This window comes from Myxine glutinosa, chromosome 1 (assembly GCF_964187855.1).
Source record: "Myxine glutinosa chromosome 1, kmMyxGlut1.1, whole genome shotgun sequence".
In the NCBI taxonomy this organism is placed as follows: Eukaryota; Metazoa; Chordata; class Myxini; order Myxiniformes; family Myxinidae; genus Myxine; species Myxine glutinosa.
This window is the reverse complement of record NC_136261.1, coordinates 357,716,891-357,729,782: the sequence shown is the minus strand read 5'-3', so window position 1 is coordinate 357,729,782 and position 12,892 is coordinate 357,716,891. Positions and strand designations below refer to the sequence as shown.

The 12,892-nt window shown below is 47.4% G+C and overlaps 1 protein-coding gene across 4 annotated transcripts in view; it reads right to left on the bottom strand.

Moving 5' to 3' along the window:
• Window positions 1-550: 550 nt before the first annotated feature.
• LRR1 (leucine rich repeat protein 1) overlaps window positions 551-12,892 on the bottom strand; it is a 25,043-nt gene continuing 12,701 nt past the window's right edge. For all 4 annotated transcript variants that reach the window (XM_068099363.2, XM_068099354.2, XM_068099345.2 and 1 more), the window contains one exon: window positions 551-981. In XM_068099363.2, the coding sequence (XP_067955464.2) occupies window positions 708-981 (274 nt within the window). In that variant the 3' untranslated portion in view covers window positions 551-707. The remainder of the gene's footprint in view (window positions 982-12,892) is intronic.

Here is a 12,892-nt window from a genome sequence, read left to right as displayed (position 1 = left end):
TCATATAGGCAACAATACACAAGTGTAGATGTAGTTAGTGTAACATCTCTCAAACCAGAAAGAGCAATCAGAGATTGCAGACCCTCGCCAGAACGTTTTTAAGGCTTTTGTGTTAAAACAAATATGGCGGGCGAACCCCATGACCGATGACTTTTTTTTTTCTCCAATTTATCCATAGCTGATGCTGAACTTCGTCTTGATCGGATAAGTTTTGTACTTGTAGAATGACGTCATAATGGAGGAACCTAACATTTTATTCCCCATGGAGAATGCTTTACAATAAGCCATGTCTCAAAAAAAATTTATGCAGCACTTTTGGAGGCAGATGCAAAGTTTTTCGGTTTTTCTAAGATGGCGCCCATACCACGTGACGTATGACATCATAATTATCAAAAAAAAAATACAGGAGCAGGTGCACCTATGGTGAAAATTTCCTGTCAATCGGACCAACGGTTGCAGAGAAAATCATTTATTCTGTGCGGACAAATAGACAAACGGATTAAAGTGCAATTCCCTCTCCTCTGGCGAGGATAATAAACCACCAACTCACTTGGAAAAATGAAAACTTTTATTTGGAAAGATAAGTAGCAGAATTAATGCTAAAGACATTCAACACAATGGGAGGCAGAAGCTTTGTTTGAGTGGAGGGAGAGTTGTGAAGTCGCTAAAGATCAATCATACACCAGGGTTCATGAGAATCAAAACAATCAACCCTCTGGCTCAACGCCATTCCTTCCATCTATAGCCATGGGACTGCCACGCACACGGAGAAACTTATCATAGCACATCCGTGAGCAAAGGAAACAAAGCACTGGGATATAGGGACTTGCTATAGACTGGTACACTATACGACTCAGGTTCAGGGATGTTGTACTTTGCACGAACGATGAAAAAGCAACTCCAGAGCAAACTTCACAGGGGCGAGCCAATTCAAGCTCTTCACGTATGATCTTAGGGAGCAGTGCTTGAGTGTGAGGCATTCTATAGGGGAACAGGGGTTTGTGCAGAGAGAAAAGTGGTTAAATTCAGTAAAATTTATATCGTAACTAAGATATTCTGGATGATTAAGAAAAATGTCAATGCACAAATCCATGAAATCCTGCAAAAGCATAAGTGTTCTATGGTGCAGAATTTACTTCTGGTTTTGATTTAAAAATCACATGGTGCATCCATCAAACACTTGTGAGCAACACAATTGAAACTACAGTAGAATGGCACTTGGTAGAGTGCATACCTCCGCCAGGCTGAACAGCTTATGGTTTCTATCCCACTGATGGGCCGGATCTGGATTCAGACCTGAACCAAAATGTAATCGGCTTGTTCTTGTCACCTAACCAACTCGTCCACCAAGTTTAGTCATAACTCGCTTACAAGTTTAAAAAAAAAATATTGTCGCGTGGACATCTCTATTAAAACAGAGTCCATGGATAGCAATCGAGCTTACTTAAGGCGTTTCCAATTGATGGCGGACGATTGGAAACCAATTGATGGCGGACGGCAGGGTGGTTTGGGGGGAGAATGTCTTCACCCTGAAAAATCAATAAACCAAACCAAACGGAATTTATGGTACAAAAATACGCGGCTTTATTGCCGGACCCCGAGAACAAAGAAACGAGCCGGAAGAACTAAACCTAGGTTGGGACGTCCCCACACCAGACTTAAACAACAGGACAAATGGGATGGGTAATAAAATTAACGTTTTGTTGTGTTCGTGTGTGATGCGTCTTAGCTCGATCAGTAGTCTGCAGTCGTCAAGGATAGTCTGGCTCCGTGCGCAGTCGTCCGCCGTGGCTCCGGTGTCGGCGCCAAGCAGGCCTCAACGCACCCTTGTCCACTAGGCCTCGATAAGGCCCCCTCCGCACACTGCTAGGCCACCAAGCCACTCGCTCGCCCCGGTCTTGCCCGCTCCAGTGGCAAGCTTCGCTCGCATGTGAACGCCAGGGAGGAGAATCGACGGTGCTCCAACGTTGCTCCAATGTCCGTCGTCAAGCAGGCAATTTTCAGATCGCAAGGGAAGAGGTCCAAACGGGAGAGAAAGCGAGGGCAGAAAGGGTCCAAACGGAAAGGAAGCCAAAACGAGAAGAAAGAAAATGTCGGCCGGCGAGTTGTTTTATCGCTCGGCGTCTGACGTCAGCTCTCTCCCTCTGCCAACCAGTGTGTCGTTTCCTTGTGACCTTTCGCACCTTCACACGTCACCGGCGCTTCTCCTTCAATCAGTGCGTAGCTTGTTGTGGCTTTTTCGTGCCTTCCTCACCGATTGGCCGAGCGCCCCGCGCCTTTGGTGTTACGTCATCGTGTGACACGTCATTGTCGGTGGCCAATCAGTGTGGCACGTCCTTCATCTTCCCTACCCTCCAATCAGTGACCTGCCTCCAACTCTCCCCCCCCCCCCCCCCCCCCCCCCCCCACTGTCAATCACGATTTCTCCTAGGCGTGGCTCTCGGCCTGCCTGTGCAATGTTTGCCTGCCATGCCGCCGTAGTACGCAGTCGCTTCCTACTTGTCTTTCCGGTCAGTCATTGTGGCGGCAGGGGAATTTAATTAATGTGGTGCTCTATTGGGTCGAGCTAATGTATAAGAGTGCGTTGCCATAAGGGAATGATCACAGAGGTTTCACACATGTGAACTTCCCGAGAACTATTTAACATGCCCCATTCCTCGTAATGGGGACGAAGATACACCTTAATCCGACAAACCACCTAAACAGAACTTATTACAGGTGAGGATTCCCGATCACGACAGACGAAGCACCTATCTATGCAGATCTACCTGGATCTAGATATGCTGTACCTAACCCACATAATCTATATATATAAAACACAGTTTGTGTGTGTGTAATGTTACCGATAGACTCATAAACGGAGAGGCTTACGTGCTTGATATTTGACATAGACATGGCCATTGAGCCTGGGATGAACATGGCCGAACTCAAAATATTTGACGATCCATATTTTTTTATTCATATTTACCTCAGCGCATTTCAGCGAAGTACCCGCTAATCTCAGCCGGTTCCAGAGCAGCTCGCTGATTCGCTCAGAGCGATCACGTGATGTTCCATTCCCGCCGCCAGACTGATTCGCTCAGAGCGATCACGTGATGTTCCATCCCGTCACACGTTTTTTCACCTTTTATGCGATCGTGTTTTGTATCGATTTTGTGTGATATGAATTAAATGTCTTTGAAACAGCTGTGAAACGTCTTTCCACAACCCTTCCGTAACCGATTGGAGCAGTTTATTGCCGCACAAAACGAGATCCGTGAAGCGAGTTGGTCGAGTCGTGCTGACCAAGATGCGACACGGCGGCTTCACTTTTCACGAGTATGAGCGTTCTATATATTTTCAATTCAGTGCGCCCGTGATTTGTGGCATAGACATGACCATTGGCCTTCACGGTGTAATTTGTGCGAGGCTTTTGTCCGAGTGAGCTTGAGTCGAGAGGGGCGAATGTACGGGTTGGGAATGTACGGGTCTCCCTTCCCCTGCCCGGCAACGCCGGTACTGGAGGACATCACAGGATCGGTGAGTCTCCAAAATCCGCTTCGTGCTGTTGCGAATATGCAGGACTATGTCCAATTGTTGTGCTGCTCTCCGACCATGAGAACTGCAACGTCATTGTTGACTGACCATCCCCTTCCCTCCCCTTCCCCCTCCGTCCCCCCTTCCCTTCCCCCTCCCCTCCATTTTCCCCCTCCCCCTCCCCCCTCCCCAATCCCCCCTCCTACCCTTCTCCCCTCCCCCACCCTTCTTCCCTCCCCCCATTCCCCTCCCCCCCCCGTTCCCCTCCCCTCCCTCCTCCCCTCAGCAATGCCGGGTACTTCTGCCGTGTCCCCCCTCCCACCCGTTCCCCCTCCCCCTCCCCCTCCCATCCCTCACCCTCCCATCCCTCACCCTCCCTCCCTCTTCCCTCTCCTCCCCCCTTCCCCACCCCCCTCCGGCCCCTCCCCTCCTCCCTCATCCTCCCCATCCCCCCCTCTTCTCCCCTCCCCCCCTCCCACTCTTCTCCCCCTCCCCCCGCTCCTTCCCCTCCCCTCCCCCGCCCGGCAATGCCGGGTACTTCTGCTAGTATGTTATACAAGGGGCAGTCAAGAAGTAGTCTTTAAAAAAAATTCACAACTGTTTTTTGCATGTACATGTGTAACAACTTATTTTTCAACATAATCTCCATTGCACCCAATGCATTTTTTTCCAGCGCTTTACTAAGGCCTGGGTTCCTCTAGAAAAAAAAAAAAAAATTTGGCTGCTTGTGTAGCCGTTTGTGCACCACCTCTTGGACCTCCGTCAGATTGGAAAGTGGTTCCACCAAGCACCTCTTTAAGTGGCCCAAAGATGTGGTAATCCGAAGGGGCGAGGTCTGGCGAGTAGGGTGGATGAGGAAGACACTCAAAATGCAGGTCCTGATTGTTGCAGCTGTAGCACGGCAGTATGGGGCTGAGCATTGCCATGCTGCAGCAAAACACAGGTAGTAGGTAGTCCACGACATGTTCATCTGATTGCTGTTTCAGATTCTTTTGAGGTCACAGCATGATGCACTGGTGACTGTGGTCCCTTTGCATATGTAATGCTCTACAAGTGGGCCTCGGCTGTCCCAGAAGAGCATCAGCATCACTTTTCCAGTGGACGGCTGTGTGCGGAATTTTTTGGGCTTCCGAAGTTGAATGGCGCACTCTTTGCTTGTCCTCTTCGTTTCTGGCTGAAAGTAGTGGACCCAGCTTTCAACCCCAGTCACTACGAGCTGTAAGAAAGCGTCACTTTCTGTTTCGTAACGTCGCAGAAGTTCTTCACATGCGTCCACTCGCCGTTCTTTCAGTTCGTGTGCGAGTTGTACAAGGACCCATCTTGCAGACACGTTGCGGAACCCCAGCATGTTGTGAATGATATAGTGTGCTGAACCATGGCTATTGTTCATTTCGGAGACCACTTCATCCAGTGTAATGCGACGGTTTTCTCTTAGCATGCGCTTAACTCCTGCAACCATTTCTGGTGTGTCGACTGTGTGAGGCTGGCCCGAGCGCGCAGCATCTGCCACACTGGACACTCCACTTTTAACTTCCTGTCCAGTCGTACACCTGCTGCAGCAATAAACATGCGTCACCATATTGCATCTTCATTCAGCGATGATTCACTGGGATTCACACCTTCACTTCCCAAGAAACGGATGACAGAACGTTGCTCTCCTGGTGCATGCTTCTAAGGGAGCCGCCATCTTGGAACTGCTCAACCAACATCATACGCTCAATGTTGCCAGATCTAAAACAGGCAAAACATGACTCTTTGCCCATAGATATAACATATGTCATGTACAACTACACACATTACATTCTCCATTTATATCGCCATTTTAAGGTTGCTTATTGACTGGCCCTCATATAATCGCTTTTCGCCCCGATCTAATCGATGGTGAAGAATCACTTAGGAAAATTAAATAATTCTGTGATCCATATCTGGATTCAAATCTTCACCAAAATCGAATCAATTAGTCCTTGTCACACACACTTCTTTCCGCAAAAATTCGTCCGAATCTGTCCACAACTTTTTGACATATCTTGTTCACAGACAGACAGACAGGGGTGAAAACATAACCTCCATCCACATTGTGGCAAATTGCCAATTGGCAGTTAACCAAGCAGGAACATCGACGGTGCTCAGGATTTTCTCCACAAAACGAGGTGGTATTTCTTTTTCATGCTCACCAAAAACATTTGAAGAGGTGAGACGAAAGGCTGAACACGAGTTAACAGTTCTGATTGAGCTTACAAAACATGGTGCACACCCAAGTATCTCCAATACAAATGGAAGCACCAGAGGGAAATAACCACACATTGCTCAACAGTACAGGCGATCAGGCCTGAAAAGACCGAAAAAGTGGAGGGAGTGAAAGATGTTTCTGTGTCGCACGTTCCTCAACCTTTTTGTTCTTGGTTCACCACGATCAATAGTTTTCCTCTTGGGATTCACGATTAAAAATCATGAATGGCAATAATAACTGAAAAATGAGGGAATAGATTACGATTCCACAAATCAATTCTACAGAATGAAGTGCTGCAAGTCCAGGATTACACCTGCACCGCAGCAGACCCAATGATTTGCAATTCCTGTGCAAAGTCAAAACCACGTACAGTCCCAGGGCTCAATATTTTTTGTCGAATCGATAAATGCAGAGGCCGATAGCACATTCGATTAGGGGCAGATAGAATAGAACATGAGAGAGGATCACCTCAGCAATAATTTAGCAACATGTGATGTTCAATCCATTGACGGGATTAGGATTAGTTTCGCATCCGGGACTCCTGGAGGAGGTTAAAATTGGTAACGGTCTCTTGTGTTCTCTTAAAGACACCGGCAGAATTAACAATTCGACTGGGGCATGGCAGAATATTTATATTTGCACAATTTACCAGAGTTTCAAGGACTTTGCAGTTTTTCATTCTTAATCTCTCAAACCAGACTTAATCTGCTTAACAGAAACTTTCCTCCTTCAAGACGTCCCTGAGTCCTTCGTATCTCTCCCTGGGTCCTCCCTCCTCCGGTATGATAGGCCTGAGCCTCATCCTGGTGGTGGAGTTACACTGCACATCAAAAAATTTCTCGCTCTCCGTGCACTGCTCTTACACCTCCCAAACCCAGGAGTACCTCTGGCTACAGCTTCCCCTTCGCTCCACATTTTGTTTCATATGTGAGTTGTACCGTCCACCAAACAGTGATGACTCCATCTACATCTCGCTGTCTGATAATATGGACCAACTTCTATCTACCCATCCCAACTCTGTCTTCCTCATATGTGGCGACTTCAACTGTCATCATGCCAGCTGGCTGGGTCTGGGTACCTCTCTCACCAGCCATGGCATCTCAGCAAAAGACTTCTGCGACTCATTGGGACTGACACAATGTCAATTTCCCGACCCGGATCTCGGTCAATGGAGCATCTTCTCTTCTCGACTTGGTTATGACAAACTTCCTTGCAAATGTCTGCTGCTCTTCTTCTGCTCCAATCGGCTCATCTGATCATGTGCTTGTTAAGTGGACATCTCTCTGACCATTCTCAGAGAGCCTCCTCAGCATCGACGAGTCTGGCATTTCACTCAGGCTGACTGGCACGGTCTGCAAGCAGCCATCAATCATCTGGACTGGTCTCCCATCATCTACTGCCTCTGACATCAATCTTCCTGGGAATTCTTCCAAAGCAAACTGCTCTCTCTCATGCACAAAACTGCTCTCTCTCATGCACAGATTTATCCTATCTCATCTTCAGTTGTCTTACCCATCCTCCCGTCCATGGTACACTGAGTCTTGTGGTGAGGCAGTTGCCCTGAAACAACTTGCTTATGCCTCTTGGAAGGCAAATCCAACTGAAGGCAATCTCAGTTCCTTCCACCAAGCATGGAACAAGTGTGTGTCTACCCTCAGGAGTGCCAGGAAGCACTATCCCTCTACTCTCAAGAAGAACTCTGAAACCTGTCTCCCTCCTCCAAACCCTGGTGGGGTCTGGTCAAATCTGTTTCTGATTTTTGTTCCCCCTCCATCCCCTCTCCTACCTCAAATGGCTACACAGCTGACACCGCACGTGAAAAAGCCGAATGCCTCAACTAACTCTGTGTTTGCCTCCAAATCTTGTGTCACAAATCCATCCCTCTCTGCAGCCACCTTACCCAGTCAAACCCAACTGTTCCTGGACTCTGTGCCCCTTATCTCCTGACAGGGTGGAGAAGTCTCTGTCAAACCTCGACTCCGATTCTGCAACTGGACCAGACGGCATCAGCCCACGGGTCCGAAAATCCTGCACTGCCGCTCATTCACACCCTCTCAGTTCTTTTCACCCACTACAACAACGACTACAACGTCGACAACGACCGGCCAATTGGTGGAGTTTGTCCACACAATGTGGGTGCTTTCAGGATGAACTTTAGCCGGGGAGCGTTTGGGCGCCCCGGTCTGATACTGCCGCCCACGCGCATAACAACTTGTGAGTGCACGTGGGTCCCGGCGGTCCCACTGGCCTAGCGCTACCATGTTTAGACAGCGAAATCCGTCCCCGGGCACCGGCGCCTACTCCCGAAAGTTGAGAGGGTAACGGCGTCAGGCACGGTAGGACACCCGCGGAGCCCCGGCGGACCAGGGACGCGCGAGCCTACGCGTTAGCGTGCTACGGCGGAATCAACGGCTTCGGCCACGGCCGGGCCGATACTCGGCCCGGTCGCACCGGAAATGAACTGGTTCGACGCCCGCGCTGGAGGGATCGCGGGCGACTGAGATGTATTAACAAATTAATTAATTCATTTGAGACGTCCGATTTCTAGTGTTTGGAAATTTGGGAGAGCTTGATCCTAGCCTTTCCCTTGCGAGGGCAAGGAGGAACTTAAAACTTAAGCTTAGCTTGAAGTACACCCTGACCAGCGCTCACGGTGGGACGGCAAGGCAACCAGAAGGGACGAGGTTCTCCTGACCACGTGGCCCTCGATTTGGGAAGCGAGAGGTGTTCCATTAGTGGACGCGCCCCTCACGCCCGACTTTTGGGCGGCCCCGGTAGGCCGTTTGTTTTGACGTTCCGTGACAAGCCCAGCACCCCCACCTCCGGGCCGACCGGGCGACCGGAATGAATCCCGGTGTCCCGATCCGAGCCTTCAGAGCGGGCCGGCTGAGAGTGACTGGCACCCCGAGCCTGCACTTTCCGTCCCTGCGGTCCCAAATACCGGAACCCCCCGAATACCACTTTATTCGCCAAAATGAGGTGCGGCCTACATCTAGGCAAGACCACGGCCCGAACACGACCCCTTCACTCGACGATACCTATCACAATATACCTCGCATAAATTCGTAACATACCTTTTTCTTGTCGCGGTATACTTACGCTTCTCGACGCAGTGTGGAAACAACAATTAATGAAACAGATTCTAATTTGGAAGTAAAACGAAGGCGTGCACAATGAAACAAGATTTCCTCAGAATCGACCCTCGTGCCAGGGACGCGACGACGCCACTGCGCCCCAGCCTAAGAAAACCAACCTTATACAAGTCAATACCTCCAACGACTACTTACGCAATCGCGTGACTGGCGCGCCACGGCACGCGCCTACTCCAATGACTACTTACCTCCAACGACTACAACCGGACTACAACCCGTCTCTTTTTTTCTCAAGGTCATCTGCCATCTGCTTGGAAATCAGCCAACATAACCGTTTTACACAAAAAGGTGCAAAAACAGATCCTTGCAACGACAGACCAATCAGCCTGCTCCCAATAATCAGCAAGGCCATGGAATCAATCATCGCTTCTGATATTAAATCCTTCCGCTTCTCCAATGGCTTGATCTCAGATCATCAATTTGGATTCATTTAAAGCCATCCCATTTGGAGGCACCCTGCCCTGCTCACCAAACTCTCCTCTTATGGTATCCATGGAAATCTCCACACATGGCTCCCTGACTTCCTCTCCTGTCGTAGTCAACGTGTGGATCTAAATAGAATTCTCTTATCTCCCCTTCCTGTCCAGGCTGGCGTTCCCAAGGCAGTGTTCTGGGCCCTGTGCTTTTTCTGGTCTTCATTAAAGATCTCTCCAATTCTCTGGAAAATCCTCTCTATCTTTTTGCTGACGACTCCACTCTCTGGCACTCCATATCTCATCCATCAGATAGGCATGCAGCAGCCTCTTCACTCTCTGCAGACTTGGTTAAAATCACAAACTGGTCAAACAAGTGGAACATGTCTTTCAATCCTGACAAATCTCACACTCTCACTTTGTCTCTCTGAAAAGACTGTCTGGACAACCCTCCCATCTTCTTTCTCAACAATCCTCTCAAAGAAGTTCCGTCACTCAAGCTTTTGGGTCTCACAATCTGCCATGATAGTTCCTGGGGAAACCACATTACCAAGCTGGCCTCCAAAGCCAGTCGCCGACTGGGCATCCTCAGTTGTCCAAAAAAGGACATAACTATGAAAAATTGACAAAATGCACTGAAATTCGAACTTGTTCTGTAACTAGTTACGTATTACCTCCCCAAACCCCAGTTACGGTGCACCTCACGGTCTGGAGCGGGAACACGGCAGAAAGATTTGTATTCTTGAGTGTTCTAATAAACCATGGTAAAACCACACCAATGCACTTGTAAAACAAAACAAGTATTTGTATTCACACCAATACACTCAACACAACAACAACAGGCATTTTAAGGCCATTTTCCCTGCTCGAGCGGGGGTTAGCCTTGCAGGCCCCATGACAATCCTCTCCATTTTGCCCTATTTTCAGCATCTCCCCTTGTTAACCCCCTTGCCCGCATTCTTCCACCATCTTTAGCCAAGTCTTTCTCGGTCTTCCCCGTCCTCGACTTCCTTCTACATTCATTTCCATCACTCTTCTCAACCAGTCACTTTTATCCTTCCTCAACACATGACCAAACCATCTCAACCTGTTTCTCTTTACAGCATCCATCACAGGCTCTATTCCCATCATCTTTCACAATTCATCATTTGTCTTCCTCTCTCTCAACGATACTCCACACATCCACCGAACCATTCGCATTTCTACCCTTTCCAACCTTCGTTGCTGCTCTACGTTCATTACCCATGTCTCGCTCCCATAAATCATAACACTTCTCACACATGCAGCATACACCTTTCCCTTCAGCTTCAACGACACTCCCCTCCTCGTCAGCACGCCACTCAATTCCCGAAACTTCTGCCATGCACATCTCACTCGAGCAACCGTTGCCGAGTCTGATCCACCTTCTCCATTCAGCATGTCTCCTAGGTAGCAAAATGTTTTCACACCTTCCAGGTTCATGCCGTCTCCAAGATCCAACTCAACATTTCCTCCATCTGCAGCTCCCTCTGTGCACACCTTACACTTGAATGTAGCTGCCACACTGGTTAATGACCCTCTCAGACCACTACATTTTTGATGAACCCACTCAGCGCACATTGTACATTGAATGGAGTTCACTTCGACACCCTTCCTGCACACCGCACACGGCCACTTCCCAGTTCTTTCCACCTCAACACATGCTTTACCACTTGCCATCACCTTCGTTTTTCCGATATTCACCTTCAGACCTTTTGTCTCCATACATTCCTTCCACTTGTTCATCTTCTCCTTCAGTCCATCCATACTTTCTGCAATCAACACCAGATCATCTGCATACAACAACTCCCACGGTAAACCCTCCTTTACGTTCTGAGCCAGCACCTCCATCACAGCTACAAATAGTAGTGGACTTAGTACCGAACCCTGATGCACTCCAACCTTCACCTGAAACTCACCACTGTTCCCATCCTTCGTCCTTACAGCTGTGCACGCTCTTTTGTACATTGCCATCACTACTCTGATCAACCATTCCTCCACTCCTAACTTCCTCAATGCCCATGTCACTACCACATGTGGAACCCTATCGAATACTTTCTCCAGATCAAGAAACCCAAGAAACAACTTCTTCCTCTTCTCCATGTACTTCTCCTGCAACTGCCTTAAAATAAAAACCACGTCTGTCGTTCCTCTTCCTGGCATGAATCCAAAGTGCATTTCGTCGATCTTCACATTCTTCCTTATCCTCCTCTCCAACACCCTTTCCAATACTTTCATTGCACGCTCCAATAACTTTATCGCTCGATATGAGCCACAGTCCAGAGGGTCACCTTTCCCCTTGTAGGGGAGAGGCAGGTTAGTTGATACACTTTTCAGTTATGTTGGCTTATAATGAAGACTGTTCGCTCGACAGGATTCATGAATTGTCCAAAATAAATATCAGCGTCTTGTGCATATCTGTGAAGCATGCCAGATGCACTGCATTATCAAACTTGGAATGGTGGCTCACAAAAAAACTGTTTGTCAAATGTATCATCTGACCTGACCAAGTGGGTTAGTTGATACACCATGGTAGGTGTGAATGGGTTCGATGATACATTGATTTACATGGTGAATGAGTTAGATGATACATCGATTTACATGATATTTCTGCCAATGGTAACAAATTCGCATGCACATAATTACGGATACACATCAAACTAGGCTACATACCATCATTTCTGTATAATATTTGTACTAATGGTATTTTCAGTCAATGAGCACTGTTAATTAAAGCTGTTTGTTTGTTATTTATTCAGGTGTATACCTGCTATGTATACATAGGTAATGTAAAGTATATCTAACAATAGGGCTAAAGGTTAAGTTAGAGAGAAAAAAAGATCTGCCAAACAAATGAATCGGCAAGCATCAAATATCAGGAAAGGAACAAGATTCACAACTCAGATGGACACAACTCTTATATTCTAACGATGTATAGTGTAGGCTAAATAGGCATGCATATATTATGATGTATGAAGCCCAGTTACAAATGGCTACAGCATTGTCTTGTGAAAAAACAAAAAAAACTAGAAGGCCACTCAGTAGAGCGCATACTCCCACCGTGGGTTTAGTTGGAATAATACGTTTTGTTTAACATCCCCTCTCCCCAAAACAATAAATGAAAAAGAAAGTAGGCCCTAACTGTCAGATAATGTATTTTGATATATCTTGGAATTAGAGGAGAAAAACATCATTTAAGAATAAGAATAAAAGCTTTAATGCAGTAAAACAGAAAGAAAAAATCCCCAAAAAATTCCTAGATCCAGAATAATATCCTGAGCTTCACCAAAAACTAATCAATTCTTCCTTATCCCAAGGGCAATCATCCCACCAACTTTCATCCAAATCCGTTCAGAACCTTTCCAGATATCTTGTTCACAAACACACGCACATACGACACACATACACACACACGGATGGACACAATCGAATGCATTACTCCCTGGCGGAAGTAATAAACCAATGAGAACTGTGAAATCTATATAGTATTATCACAATAAATGATCTTACCTTTTGTTGGCGTTTTTACTCAGGACACAAATCAGTTTTTTTTTGGAGAATCA